General features: G+C 43.4%; 1 protein-coding gene and 1 long non-coding RNA gene across 11 annotated transcripts in view; one reads left to right on the top strand and one right to left on the bottom strand.

Annotated features, from left to right (window-relative positions):
• Positions 1-15979, bottom strand: part of LOC121010642 (uncharacterized) — a 178873-nt gene that overhangs the window by 127386 nt on the left and 35508 nt on the right. The gene's annotated exons all lie outside the window — the stretch shown is intronic.
• Positions 15682-15979, top strand: part of CUNH5orf63 (chromosome unknown C5orf63 homolog) — a 42027-nt gene continuing 41729 nt past the window's right edge. For 3 of the 5 annotated variants that reach the window (XM_040444363.1, XM_040444367.1, XM_040444366.1), the window contains exon 1: positions 15704-15762. Coding sequence is in view for 1 of the 5 variants with exons in the window: in XM_040444365.1 (XP_040300299.1) it covers positions 15745-15762 (18 nt within the window). In the remaining 4 variants the exon portion in view is untranslated. Of the gene's footprint in view, positions 15763-15979 lie in introns of all 5 variants that reach the window. The other 2 variants (XM_040444364.1, XM_040444365.1) reach the window with 2 other exon arrangements.

Raw genomic sequence — 15979 nt, 5'->3', positions numbered from 1 at the left:
CACCCCGAGTATGTTTAGTTTCTCACAAATTTCTGCCAAGAGCCCTACTACCAACAGCTACTTGTCATCACAGGAGGTCAGTATAATTGGACACATGTCTTTTTGTAAAAGAAAAATGTACAACTTTGACTATGCTTTAATTATTTTGACCTAAGAATGCCCACAAACTTCTCTGTGACACAAAAAAGTTGTCATCGTTATTCCCCATTTCGTTCAAAATATTATAAAGCTTCTGCTATTTGCAATTCTATTATTTAAGATAACACAGTCCATACATTTCTCTAACTGGGCACAATCAACTACAATGTATGGAAACATGCCAGTGTGGATGAACGAAGGAAGGCATGGCCGCGAGCTTCAGTGTTGAAGGGCTCCTGCTCACCGCAGTATCAGATGGGACACCTCAGATGCGACAGAGATTGTGTGCTTCCCTAGACACTAAATATTAGTAAGCTTTCTTCTTCTGCTCCTCCTTTTTTTTTCCCCTTTTAGATAAAATGTAAATGTGAAGGAAATGTCCTCCTTCTTCTGCCCTCCACTGTGGAGTCCGGGGATCCGGTCCAGTGGTTTCCCGGCAGAGATTCTCCAGATTGCACCCAGAGCTGCTGAATCAGAGTCTCCGGTTAGGCCTGCTTCTCGTCCAGCTCCCAGCCTGCATTAGTCTGACAACCAGATGACTATCTGATCTCCCCACAAGGGAGGCTCCCTTACCAGAGCCCTGATAGATGGTCATCTTCTTGAACCTTTCTAATGACAAAGAGCTTATTCCTCCCAGGGCAGCCCACCTCAGTTTTAGAGCTCTGTGATGGTCAGAAAATGTCTTCTCCTAGGTCCCTGTCATTCTACCTTGTGTGATTATTTTGCTCTCTGGTGTCACACAGAAAATGATACACAGCGTCTCCTCTCCCATTCCCCCCATCCCGCCCCTGCTCCTCCATAGACCCTTCAATCGATCCCCATTTGACTTGTTCTCTGGGATATCCTGCCATCCCACTTCCCCTTCCTGGCTGCTCTCCTACTTGGAAATGTTGCTTAATATCCCCTATGCCATCAGACCAGGTCAGGATGCTGTGGGTGGGTGACCTCCTCAGATTGTTGCTGCAGTGGCATCATTAAGGCCAAAGGGATTCATCATTGCCAGCTCAGGCTCACATGCTCTCACCATTTGGGTGCTTCATGTAGATGCACTACAGACATTCCTTGATAATAAAAACACCTTTCATAATTGAGTGGAAGCACATTCCAACCTTCATCAAGACATTCCCTGTGTCTTCACGTATAAAATATACTGGTCTACAGGGCAAAGCCCTGAAGATTTGATATTGTCTACTTTGTGTCTCTCTTTAGTCTTGTTTCATGCCATAAGAAATATGGGATGGAGACAAACAGTGAACTAGAGTCAGGGCAGCTGGTACCACCTAGGCCCAGTTCTACTACATCAGTTTTAGCAGGACACTTACCCTTTCTACATTTTTCTACGTTCATCAGTGGCATGAGAATATGAATGCCTGCCCTTCCAACCTGAGAAAGTTTTAGCAAGAATTAAATGAGTTACAAATTGTAAAAGCCTTTTAAGTAGTTTAAAAGATAATAATAATAATAATATAATATTATTATTATGCAACCTGTAGGCACTTAATAAATATTAATGGAGAAATGAAACAGATAAATGGTAGAGAGCAGGCTGAATGATGGAAAGAAGGGAGGATCAGAGAAAAGATAAGAGATAACAGCAATTCAAGCTCTTGGCACCTTAAGCCAGTGTCTGTCACCAATGGTAACACAGAAAGAATCACAATGCTTTAAGTCCAGGGCAGTGTTTAACAAACGCAGGGCTTAGTTTCTGGTGAGGGACCCAGAATTTCTGTAGCTCCATGCAGTTAATGAGGCATCTAACAGCACCTGTTCAGATTTTACCCAGGAAGAAATGTAATGGGTAGGACACAGGAGGTAAGACACAAGGCTCACATTCATCAATGCACATTGCTGGTTTTCCAGGGACAGCAAAATATTTAACAGCTGAGCAGCAAATCCCATTTGACTGTTTAAGTAAAAGGTAATGATTAATATCAAGCTAAAAGTGTGTGCCTTTCTACATTTTTATTAAATAAAATACACTAATGGCATATGTATGGAATAAAACTGCATTTTCAACAAGGTTTTCATTCTCCTGTGAACTAAGCATCACAGGATACTTGGTTCTATGCGTTTAGTCATCCATCCATTTATTCGAACAAACATCTCTTAAGTGAATATTATGTGCCAGGCTTTATCCCACCCAGAGCAGGACTAAAAGATGAATAACCTCAGAGTCTGAGGACTAGGGCGGAGCGGGAAGGAGAAAGAGACACACATGCGAGTGCTCATGAGCGCGCGCGCACACACACGCGCGCGCGCACACACACACACACACACACACACACAGAGAACAATGTAAATGCAATACAATGTGATAAAACACAGACTGAGTCAGCATGCAGCAGGCTCACAGGTAATCAATCTTTAAGCATCGAATGAGTCAGGAGTCAGCTACAGATCAGAGAAACTACACTATCTTGTTTAAGGAGCAAGAGATTTAACACAGGGAACTAGGTGCTAACAAAATCATGGAAAGGTCAGGAGGAGCACTGGGTCCATGCTGAGTCTGTACAGCAGTCCTAGAAGGATACTGCAGAACTGCACCCCAGGGGGAGCTGCCCTCTTGGCCACCTTCAGGAAACAGGAATCCAAAGACCCCAATGCAATGCTGGCTCCAGAAATGCACCTCATTAGCAGCTCTCCAGAGATGACAATTGTTCATTCCTGCTAAATCCTTACTGGGAGATAGATAGAAAGATAGGCAGGTAGGTAGGTAGGTAGGTAGATAGACAGAAAGACAGACGATTGATAGATAGATGATAGATAATAGATAGATCGACCGATAAAGGTCTAACAGACCACCATAGCTCTTGCACCTTAACTCCGTTCTGAACTTAAGTCTTACATAAATCCACCTGATTAGCAGAACCTGAAATCATATCTGGACCCCTAACTGCAAGGGAGTCTCTCTGTAGCTTTAGCAGTCCAGGAGCACTGAGAGAAGGTGTGAACAGGTGTGAGTGTGCCCAACTAGCACACCCAGCCCAGCGGGGAATGTAAAGATGGACAGATCACAGGGTGGAGAAGGGGAAGAGCTGCAGCTAGGAGGCTCAGCATGTGCGTGAACCTAACCAGCATTGGAAGTATGCCCCGGACGAGCTATGAATAGGACCAAGGACAGCATTTTAAATGTCACCACCTTTTGGGTTGTCATCGTTACTGACATGTTGACAGTAAAGTCAAATCCACACGAGTGCAGTGTTCTGGTGAAGTAAATAGGAACTTGGAGTCGAGACACAGCAATGTTCTTCCTAGCTCTGCCACTTACAGTGTTCCTGGGACGTCACTTAACACCTCTGGCTTCATTTTTGCCATCTGCAAAATAGGGATAATTACCATGATCCTTTACTAGTAAGTCAGGAATTAATAAGAAACACAAACATCAAAACTCATCATCTTGGTGGGAGTCGTTTTACACACACTAATTGGATATTTATTTAGGGGGGGGAAGCTTCCCAGCATTTGCAGAAACTTTCCTAATAATACAGTATTACAATTTTGTTCGGATACTGTTAGAATAATGGACGTCCAATCAATATTTGTTGATACAAAATAAAAATGTAAGCATCATGGAATTCAGTTTTCCTTGGAAACGCAGAGCTCTTCCCAGCTTTCCTCTCGTGGCTGGTTGTAGAAACCTGCCCCAGTGCTGCGCACGTTGACTGGCAAGGTAAATAAATGAGGGAGCCAGAGCTTTGCATTGTTTACCGAGCCTTGCGCTCGGCCAAGGTGACTGCCTGGCAAGCGGAGTAGTCTTCCGTTACACAGTTTTCATGAATATGTAATTCATCTGGTCGCAATAGATGTATTTCATGCCATTTGGAAAGCCACATGTTCTTTCCTTGCAATAATGGCCTCCTCTACCCCTGTGCAGAGACGAGGAGGTTCAGCAGCTGTTGAAGGTCAAGCTACCACTGAGTTACCGAGTTACAGCACACAGACGGTGGAGACCATGTGGCATGTAAATCACCTGCAGAGCACGGGTGACGTCAGATGGCAGGGAGCTTTAAACACCTCTCTCTCCCTCTCTCTCTCTGTGTCCCCCTGCCCTTCCCCCAGACCAAGAGGAAAGGGGAATCCAAGCAAGCTATAAGAGATGATATACAAACAGATAAGCTTTTAAAACAGGTGACGAGCAGAGAAAATACAGCGAAACATGAACTGACAATATGATTTCATTGGATTTTCTGTCTCACCATCTGCATCTATGTGACAGTCAGTGAGGAAGAGAAAGGAGACCAGTGTGAAACCAGGAAGCCACAAATAACCCCAGAATTAGACCCTGGTAGGTAAAAGCTGGGAAGAGACGTCTTCAAAGCGACCATCTACCTCTCCACTGTGGAAGGAAAGAGTAATTCTGAGTTGTGAGCTTTCCCTAGAGGAATGGAGCTAGTAACATAAGTCACTGCTGTGTCTCTGTTTCTTCATTTTCACACACACACACACACACACACACACACACTGAAGAAGAAAGAGAAATTTCACAAAGATGTCCTATGCCTTAACCAATTAACAATTACAAAATAAGAAATATGACAATCCTGTAATTGAATTGTCACCAGCAGTACAAGAGGGCAATGCCAAAGTTTTCTTGTCCTTATAATGAGATTTTCCTTATATTAAATGTCTTTTATTCCATCTAGCTTATGCCAATTACTCCTGTCTTGTCTCTCTAACTAATGAGAGTAACTGATCCCCACAAACTTCCTATCTGCCAAAGTCTTATTATCCTTTAGTCTTCCTTTTCCCCAGAAAGTAGCTAACACTCTCGATTTTATAAAGAATCCCTTAAAATTGATTACCATTTCAAGAAGTTTCTTTGGAATTTTGGCCAACTTAACTTGCTGCTATTAACAGAATGAGTGTTTAAGTGTTAAGAATGCTTTCCGCCTGCAGAGTAACTAGCACAAATGGGTGGTTTATATGGCTAGGTTAAGCTGAGATTTCTTTTTTTTTCCCCCTCTGCTTTAATGTTTTTAATGTGTGGCAGCCATCGAGAGTTTCTATAGAGCTATGAGAAGACAGTCATGGCCTTAAGGGGTGGTCCAAATGTGGGTATCACAGAAGAATGGCACCTGTGACATCAGCTGAAATACTGTGTTTAAAGGGTTGTTATAAGGACTTAATAAGGGCAGAGCAGAAACTGTGGGTATAGAAACCCACACAGGGATTATGGGAACAAAGACCATACAGAGCTAGGGAGCCCAGCAACATGGCAGGAGGCCTTGGGTTGAACCTCACAGGCCATTCTGCCAGCATTTTCTGGTCGTCTCAGGACTCCTGGCCCTGCCATGTGTGCCTTCTCTGGGGCAGACACCCTTCCTCAGCAGGCAGGAGTCATGCAGATATGGCTTGGTTCAACGGGATACCAGGTGGTCCTCCAAGGCTCAAGAGCATGACTGTCAAGTTTACCAAGGGGGCCCGTCTGCCCTTATCAGCTAGAGGACACAATTTCTCTGGCTTACTGTGGGGGGGATGGAGCGGTCAGCCAACTCCTTCAGGGCTAAAGAAGAACACTCTCCAGCTTCTCCAACCAACAACCCAGGCAGGATTCTCAAAGGGGGAGAAGACCCTGAAGATTTCTTGCCTAAATGTCCAAACACAACATCGTATTGTATTCATAGTCTCTGGGTAATTGCTCTGCTTTTTGCTTCATTTTGCCTGAGCAGTCTCAGTGCCCGTGAAGTGCCTGCAGTACGGGTGGAAGCTTCCACACAGGCAGTACATACTGGCCACAGACGATACCTTTGCCAGCTGAAATCGTTCCCATTCTCTCCAAGCTGCGTACAGAAGACAAAACACAAAACACCTGCCTTATTAATTATTCTAACCATTTGCCAGTTACTTAGGTTTTCAGGAAATGGTTACGTGTTTTAAAAGCACATTCGTGTTAAACACCCATGTAAATGGAGCGCAGAAATGAACCGAAAAGGTGCCGCGTAGGATCCTCGTTCATGGAGGCAGTAGTTCTTCCCCAATGTCAACGATTTCACCCAACGGACGTTAAACTATTACCAAATCGTCTTCCCTCCCAGGCCTCAAAGACAGACGTAATTTCATACAGCTCTCAGACTTGATGGCTATTCGCAATAGTGCTGAACACAACATCTGGACTCACTACAGGAAATCATTCCCTTCGTTTTGAGAGCCGGGCGCAAACCTGAGGGAGCGGCACATGAGAGCTTCTGCTAGTAAAGAAACGCATCACAAGGGTTTTCTATGAAGTGAAGCAGGAGACTGACAAGAAGCGAAAACTGAACTTCAGAGAACATCCTCCTGCCATCAAAGTGGTCATCTATTTGGAATGCGTAGATTTACAAGACGGTAGGGCAAGAGATACAGAACACAGGGGTTTTTCGCTCTTTTTTAAAAGCAAATCGCAAACACTTGGAGAGCCTGGGTGGCTCAGTCGGTTGAACGTCTGACTTTGGCTCAGGTCATGATCTCACAGTTCCTGAGTTTGAGCCCTGCATCGGGCTCTCTGCTGTCATCACAGCTGTGTGCATGCATGCACACTCTCTCTCTCTCTCAAAAATAAATAAACATTAAAAAAAAACACACACTCTTATGATTGGCCAAAATCATGCACGGTACCCTAAAAAGGATGATAGAAAAATTGCAGGGTAGATTTTTAATAATAATTGTATTTGCAACCTTGGTCCTATCCCAACAAGTTGGAGAGAAGGTTGACCCAAGTCAACAGGCTAGAGACTGTGGAAATCCAATATATCTCTAAATATCTGGGTTAGAGAGAGGGTTTTACAGTCACAAAATTACTCTTTTCAGCCTCTACCAAACTGATGTTCACTCTGAGATTTCCTGTGATCACACTTTTTATGTTAGTACCCCTAACATAGAACCCAAATCCTTCTCAGAGACTCCACTTGTCACTTGTCCCCTCACCTTTACCACCTCTGCCAACAAGTTTTTGCTAGCAGAAACTTCACTGAAAAGGCGGGAGCCACCACATGGCTGTGATGGGGGACACGTTTTGCAGGCTGTCACATCTTACACTGTAAGAAAAGTACTTGAGAACCGCTTAGCTATCAGCAATTTCTTAGTGGGTGTAGCCAACCTCACCATTTAAGCTCCCATGGTTTTGCTGATTCTTCTCACTACTCTCCCTTCACACCTGTTATGGATTGAATTATATCCCTCAAAAAGATATATTTGAGCCCAAACCCCCACCATCTGCAGACGTGACCATCTTTAGAAATAGAGTCTTGGGGAGCCTGGGTAGCTCAGTTGGTTAGGCGTCTGACTCTTGGTTTCGACCCAGGTCATGATCTCACGATTCTTGAGTTCGAGCCCTGAGTCAGGCTCTGCGCTGCCAGTGCACAACCTGCTTGGGATTCTCTCTCATTCTCTCTCTCTCTCTCTCTCTCTCTCTCTCTCTCTCAAAATAAATAAACTTAAAAAAAAAGAAAGAAAGAAACAGAGTCTATGCAGACGTAATCAAGTTAAGATGGTGTCATTAAGGGTGGGACTGATCCAATTTGACTAGGGTCCTTATAAGTAAAGAAGGGGCACAAAGGCACACAGGGAGAATGCCTTAAGACCACAGGGTAGAGATTCGAGGGATGCAGTCTGCAGCCGCAAGCCAAGAACACCACAGATCTCCAGCCACTGCCAGAAACTAGAAAGAGGCACAGGCAGATTCTACCCAGAGCTCCATGACAGAACATGGCCCTGCTGACACCGATTTCACATATCTCACCTCCAATACTGCGACAGAATAAATGTCTGTTATTTTAAGGACCCCCCCCCCCCAGTTTGTGGTATTTTGTTACCTCAGCCCTAGGAAAATAATACAGCACCTTCCCCCCACCCTTCTCTCTCTTTCCCTCCCACATTCTCGGCAGGGATACTTAGCATCTCTTTTATTATCTTGACGCCTCCCCAACTTTGACCCGTGGGCAGCTAACGAATGTATTTTCTTATTCAAGGACAGCTCCCTCCCAAAGGTGCCAGCGGTCATGAAAACATTGTTTTCTCCTCTAGCTATAATGTATTTAGATTATAAAAACAATCCAAGTGCCCCCATTAGATTTCGGGGTCAAAACAAACTAGCTGCTGCAGACCCTTCTGCTTCGTAATCATTGACAGCTTTCTGGTACGAGTAGGGACGAAGACCTGCATGCTTGTCAGAGCCTACAAAGCTGGTGTGAACAGGCATCTCCTTCCCTCTGCCTCATCCCGGACTGCTCTCCCACTTCCGCTCTTCGCGTTGATCATACTGGCCTTCTTTCAGTTCCTTATTTTCCACACAGCATGGACTCTACTGCTCTTGCTGCCTGGAACTCCTTTCTCCAGACCCCTGTCCCAGCCCCTCTTTGAGCAAATGCCTAGTTACTCTCTGATGGCAGCTCAACTGTAATTTCCCGTGAGAGGCCTCTCCTGCTGCCCTGGGACTGAGTCACATTCCCCAATCACAGAACTTTATGGCACCCACTGCTTTTCCTTAGTAATGTTTACTAGTTTTTAATTACAATAGAAACTCTTTTGATTGAGCTGGGGGCGGGGGGTGGGGGGGAGAGGGTTGAATTTACTGACGTTTTCAAATCCATCTGTAAAACGTATTGACTGATGGCCCAAAGCATGATAGATGCTTGTGGCTTCTGTAGCCTAATACCCCCATCCCTTCTATCCGCGCCAACTGAGAGTGGTTGTTTTTGTTCCCTAACCTGTTTACGGCAGTTGTACTTGGTGACTATAATTATGTAGTTTAATTAAATATCACATCAACTAATCAAATATGGACATAAAAAGAGAGTTGCCATTTCTATGAAAACTAAGTTACGGGGTGCCTGCATGGCTCAGTCGGTTAAGCATCCAACTTTGGCTCACGTCATGATCTCAGAGTTTATGGGTTCAAGCCCCACATCAGGCTCTACACTGACAGCTCTGAGCCTGAAGCCTGCTTCAGATTCTGTGTCTCCCTCTTTCTCTCCCCCCCCCCTTCTGCTTGTGCTCTCTCTCAAAAATAAATAAATAAACTAAAAAAAATGTTAAATGCTTTGAAAAGACTTGAAAAAGCTGGGAGGAAATTGCTCTTAGATTAGTGATAGGTAAGACAAGTGTAAAGGACCAGAGGAAAAAAATAATAAAAATTTAAATGAACTCAAATTATTTTGCAAGTGTCTTTAAGTTCTCCCTCTATATTAAAGTATCTGAAACTGAAAATTGTAGATGATATGCATTTGAGTAGGCTGTATGCAAGAAGGGTGACCCTATCAAATTTGGCAAATAAATGTTCATTTATGTATTTTAAGTAAAAAATAAAAGTTTTACATATATATATATATATACACACACACACACACATATATATATACATATATACACACACATACATTTACAATGTGTATACACACATATATGTATACACACACATATATAAATGTACATATGTATATATATATGAATGTATACATATACTTATGTGTATGTGTATATAAATACACATCTGACCCTTCTTGAACAGCACGGGTTTGAACTGGGTGGGTCCACTTATACACAGATTTTTTTCAACACAGTGAAGTACTGTAAATGTATTCTCTCTTCCTTGTGATTTCCTTTTTCTTTTTAATGTTCATTTATTTTTGAGAGAGATAAAGTACAAGCGGGTGAGGGGCAGGGAGTGAAAGCAAGAGGATCTGAAGCAGGCTCCACGCTGACAACAGAGAGCCCAATGTGGGGCTCCAACTCACCGACCGGGAGATCATGACCTGAGCCGAAATTGTACCGTTAACCAAATGAGCCACCCAGGTGCCCGCCCCTTGTGATTTCCTTAATAACATTTTCTTTCCTCTAGACTGCTTCGTTGTAAGAATACAGTATATAATACATATAACATACAAAGTATGTGTCCATCCATTTTTATGTTATCAACAAGGCTTCCAATCAACAGTAGGCCATAAATTAGTTAAGTTTGGGGGAAGTCAAAAAGTTATACATGGATTTATGAGGTGTGGGTGCCCCTGGCCCCCTTGTTATTCAAGGGTTAAATGTATATGTATGTACGTACACACACACACACACACACACACACACATATTTAATGATTTCCCGCTTTAACTGCATTTTCCAATTACCTAATCATCTACTAGTCTTGTTCTCACCAGAGCAGGGGCCTCTTACAGTATGTATTTACTGTTGTGATCATGTGATTAATATTCATCTCCCCCCCTTGATGGTGAATTCCATTACAACAAGAAGCGTGTCTGTTAGATTCAACCCCAGAGTTGAACTCCTACTGCCACAAGGTACATACTCAGTAAGCACTATTCTGAATAAATAAGTGAAAGATAATTTTGCTTAATTTTGTCTTGTGCAGATGTAACAGATAATATAGCAAAATATCCAAGCATAGTATTGAAAGATGCCCGAAGCAGTGAAAAAAAAAAATTATCCCTCAGAATTCCTCAGAGCGGTAAGTGTTAACTTTAATTCTGTGCAAGACTGTCCAGAGTGTTGGGGCATATCTGAGGACAGCAGTGTCTTTTCTTTCTGATGGGTAAACTGGCTGCCCTGTTTTATCTGAACAGGACTCCATGGATGGGTATGAACCTGAACCAGAGAACAAAGGAAACACATTTTCCTCTTTTCTCATCTCTTTATGTTGTGAGAAATCTATCATCCTCCATGATAGGAGGCTTAGTGAAAATAAAAGATGGGTTTAATCCATAAAAATGAAAAAACTTTTCCCATTTCAACTCCATTTCCTGCCTTTCTAGGTAAAACAAAACTTTCCCTGAGGAAATGATGTAAATACACTCACATGTTCTTAAAAGATCCCACATAGCACAAAATATTGCTATGAACTACACCATGTTTTTTTCCATTTATGTTTAAAAAGTAATATGAATGTGGTAGTAGAAAAAAACGATAGGACTTATGCAGTGCTTTCCAATCCCTGATTCATTGTGACTTCCCTCCCTAAGCTTCAATTTCCTTGTCTGTCAAATGAGGTTGGTAAAAATATACATACCCCACCTAGTTTACAAAATTATTGTAAGGGATTAATTTTCATAACGTACATGAAGACTTCTGAAATACTATAAGAGGTGATACAAATGCATAGTGTCATCGCTACTCCACGGTCTCTGTGCCATATTTGCTCAACAGCTTCTGTCCCTGCCCTTCTTCACACAATTCACTTCCTTTAACACAGACACAAGCAGTCTTCAGTTATTACACTTGACTGTACGACGGAGGCTACTGATTTTGGAGAAGATAATCATGGTCCTGCTCCAAAAAACCTTCTGGGGAAATCCATGGGATACTCAATCCACATCTCTGCCCAGAATCTTTTCTAGACAGACTTAACATTTACTTATTTTTGAGACAGAGAGAGACAGAGCATGAACGGGGGAGGGACAGAGAGAGAGGGAGACACAGAATCCGAAGCAGGCTCCAGGCTCCGGGTTCCGGGCTGTCAGCACAGAGCCTGATGCAGGGCTCGAACTCATGAACCACGAGATCATGACCTGAGCCCAGTCGGACACTTAATCCACTGAGCCACCCAGGCGCCCCTTTTCTAGACAGATTTAGAGAGGAGGCATAAGTCAAGGACTCTGTTAAAAAGCACAGTCTCATTGCCAGTATGAGTTTAAACTTTAACAGCTTTGGTATCCATCTGTAAAATGTCACTTCTGTTGGTTCCATCCTAGCAGCTCAAACATAGAAAATCACAAATCCACCTCCCTCAATAAAATATAAAAGTCTAGAGTGTCTGCATAATATATGTGCACTCAAGCTATACTAATTTATCCCACAATTACTTTTATTTTTTAGCATTTTTATTTGGCTCTTATACTACATAATTAATGATGTTTACATGAAAGGTTCTTTAATGTAAACAGCATAAGTGGATTACTGAGCAAGCCTTAAAACAAACATTTTTCTCCTTTTAAAATTTTCTTCACTCTCCTCTGGCACAAGAGCAGAGTTTTTTTTAAATGTCAAGGGGAATATAGAAATCAGGCTTCTGAGGTCCATTCCCTCCTAGTAAGACAGGCTTATAATTCTGTTTCCTGTAATGGTTGGCCTGGGGGGGTTCAACAGTGACCCTGCTGACCCAACACATCCAGACTCAGAAGCCTGTCTTTTCTTTGGGAGGTTGCCACTGTTTTTCTCCATGACCTTAAACATAACACAATATCTGGCCCTTCCAGATCATTTCCTGCAGAGTTTGCAGTGCTGGGGATGAGACACTCGTGAGATAAATAAATAAGCTCACTGTAAAGACCCGAGAAAGGCCATGGGAGAAAACCTACCAGGTTTCTAAATCCTTCCACCATCACGATTATGTCAACATCACCCAACTGTGGCTATTACTGGGGACTGTCCCTCCTAGTCAAAGTTCAGATCGCATGTTTTTTGAGTAGCAGTATGGAGACAGATTACTGTAAAATAGAGTTGGCATGATAGTCACTACCTGTCAGGACACATATTATTGTTTTAAGGTATTCTCAAGGGAAAGCAGTGACATCAAAAGCCTTTCCTTTACTCCTGTTCTCCCAAAGGCAAAGCCAAGGAGCTGGGAGTGAAGATACCTCCCTTCACACCACACACCCAGCCCTCAGGAGGCCTTGGGGGAAGCCTGGTTCCAGGTCATCTCTGGAAGAAGAAAGGGTGATGTGTCCTTTAAGACACCCTTCAAGCTATCTCAGGAGGTACAGACCAGACTATACCAGCAGGCTTCCTCCAGAGCAGCCTTTAGTCTCAGGAGTGAACATAGAGCTGGAAGAGCCTTGAGATCCACCAGAAGAACTCAGCCCATGTGAGAGATCCTGACACCAGTCCTATCAAGATTCCCAGGGTATAGTTTGGAACTGAAGCCCAGACCTGGATGGAGGACAAGAGATAGGTCAGGCGCCCCTGACAAGCATGTTTGGAGCGAACATAACTGTATAAGACCTATTGCTATACTAAGACCTTCATATTCTCTAAACGCTCTTACTTGTACATCACTTCAGATATGTTAAAATGTGTACACATCCCACATTTAATTATTTTGCTATGAAGAATTTTATAATTTTGCTTTTGAAATTATTTGGCTAAATTAATTTAAAATATGCTGTGATTTCAGGGCGCCTGGGTGGCTCAGTCAGTTAAGCGTCTGACTTCAGCTCAGGTCATGATCTCACGGTTCGTGAGTTTGAGCCCTGTGTCAGGCTCTGGGCTGACAGCTCAGAGCCTGGAGCCTGTTTCAGATTCTGTGACTCCCTCTCTCACTCTGCCCCTCCCCTGCTCATGCTCTCTCTCTCTCTCTCTCTCTCAAAAATAAAAATTTTAAAAAATTGTTTTACTTAAAAAAAAATACACTGTGATTTCTCAACACTCATCATGTATATCCAGGAACTTTCAGTTAAGAGCATCTCATCTAACAAACTATTTTCCAGTGTAGTGAAATTGTTATAAACAACAAATCCAGCAATTAATGAAGCTGACACAGTATTATATTTTGTGACCATTTAATAAATGTTGTTTCATTTTGCTCTGACAGTTTTAATTTCTAATTTAGGAGACTGTAACTTCTCCCACTCAGACTCCAGACATTTTCCCAGGCACAGCTCAAATGCTGAGCACTGTTTTCCCTGTGTCTAGAGGCAAAGCTTGTCCTCTGGGTTTGTGGCATTCAGTCAAGCACTCCTGAAAAGACTGGGCCTGGAGTACAGTGAGTTCTTAGCCATTTCATGGAACTTGCACCTTCAACCAAAACAATCATGAGGAGGTACCATACCTTGTGCCTGAACAACCCAAGAAATTCTTATCAAATTCAAATTCTGATGATTTTTGTGAATTTCTGACTCCTTACCGAAATTTACCCACCACAAATACTAAAAGACTTCACTATTGGCCTTTGGCAAAGTCATACTTTTCCTGCAGTGGGTGAAACCAGCTTTCATAAATCAAATTTATTTTGTTTTCCAATAAGAAATGAGATGTGGAAGCTGATTTGGAGTTGTACTCCCAGGAAGCTTTTCTATCACTCCACAAAATCTGAGTCATGCATGTTCCACCAAGGTGTTTATAACTAGACTCCAGATAACTTCTTTAAAAATAATGTATCAGCAACTGTGCAGTGGAGTGTACTTTGTAGACTGACTTTTTTTCTTCCCCCAGAAAGGCATTAGGTCTTATCAGTGTATCACCTCAAAAATAATCATAGGCAGTCTATTGACAGTCACAAATTGCCCTCTTTTCTGTCAGCAAATGCTAGAATGATACAGTAAAAATTTGGGAACTCTACTTTCTAGATGTGTCCTCCAACAATATCATATCATTAGAGTGGTTTGTTTAGGGGATGCATTCCTGACCTTTTTTTTTTTTTTTTCTATCTTTTTTTTTAAATCACTAAATTCATACTGAGTGTATAGTGATAAGCTCATGGTTACTGGCATCAGACAGGATGAGATGGAATCCCATCTTGACCATTTTCTAGCCCTGAGAATTAGGACAAGTTATTGTTTTTTCATCTGCAAAATTGTAGCAATAAGGCTTAAAAGGATGGTTCTCAAGATTAAACAAGTTAATGAGTGTAAAGCTGATGTGAGCCATCAATGTTGGCTTTGAGCACTAGTCTTATTTTATTTTCTCACTATTTCGAGTACCACCATTCAAGTCCTGGGTCCTCACCCCTGGACTACATAGGGGCCTCCTGCCTTTCCAGCTTGTGCTCTGCTCTCACCTACCCCAGCCCCTTCTCATCTCCTTCCCAAAGATGAGTGAGACTTTCAGTATGGAAAGGCAATCAATTCAAGCCCCTTCCCACACACAAACAAAAACAGAGTAAAACAAAAATTCCTCCAGCTGTCCTTAACACAAAACTAAAAGAAAGGCCCTAGGCATGGCCTGGCTCCTGCCTATCCTATGCAGACGGTTTTCACGTCTCTCCCCTCTCCCTCTATGCCTCAGCCATACTAGTCAGTCTTCTGGGCACTGTCCGTGCCAGGCTCCCTCCAGTGCCCCCTTCCCCAGGCCTGGAGAGCTCTGTCCCTGCCCAACCTGGTGCTTCACATCCCAGCCTAAAATCTACTTCTTCAAGTGGTCACTTGCATCATTTCATAGGTACACATTCCTTCCCTTTCAATGCATTTAGCTCACTGAAGGCATGACCTATTTAAAGGATAATGTCCTTATGTCTGATTTGTTTACATAACTTTACATCTGAGAAGGGTACAGCTGCCACTTTCATTCATCATCTTGTTCCCCATAACCTAGCTCAGCCAGAACCCAGGGGAAGAAGGCAGTAAGCGTTAAATGAATGAGTGAACAAACGCAGAAATGAGTTAAAATAGCCTTACAAAAAGTTGGCTCGTTATTAAATGGTTCCCGAACATGCTGAGTCACTTTCCCAAGGGCTTATTTTGTTTTCTTTTTCACTTTGGCCTTGGTTTTTGCCTGTCTCCTTACCCGCGCAACAGCCCAGGCGCGGCCGCCACCCTCAGAAGACTGACACGAGGTCCCAGAAGGAAATCCGAGCAGCAGCAGGCCGGGGCGGAAGTGCGGGACAGGGGGCGGGCGCCGGGCCAGCTCGGGCGGAAGTGCCGGGCGCGAAGCGGAAGCGGCGAAGTCGGCGGGCGGCTCAGGTGGGTGCGGATGGCCAGGCAGCAGCAGGTGGGCGCTCACATCCCCGCCCACAACCCGCACGCGGGCGGGAGGCGGGGCACGCGAGCCCGTCGCTGTGCCATGCGCTGCCGATTTCGATTGTTGTTAGGGGGGACTTAATTAAACCGGGAGCCATTAATCCATGAACTTCAGCGGGGGGGAGAGGGGGAATTATTGGCGCGCGCGCGTGCGTGTGTGTGTGTGTGTGTGTGTGTGTGTGTGCGCG

This window comes from Herpailurus yagouaroundi, unplaced genomic scaffold (genome assembly GCF_014898765.1).
Source record: "Herpailurus yagouaroundi ecotype Mexico unplaced genomic scaffold, PumYag 192, whole genome shotgun sequence".
NCBI classification, from domain to species: Eukaryota; Metazoa; Chordata; class Mammalia; order Carnivora; family Felidae; genus Herpailurus; species Herpailurus yagouaroundi.
The sequence above is the reverse complement of the archived record's forward strand: the minus strand, read 5'-3'. Positions and strand labels throughout refer to the sequence as shown.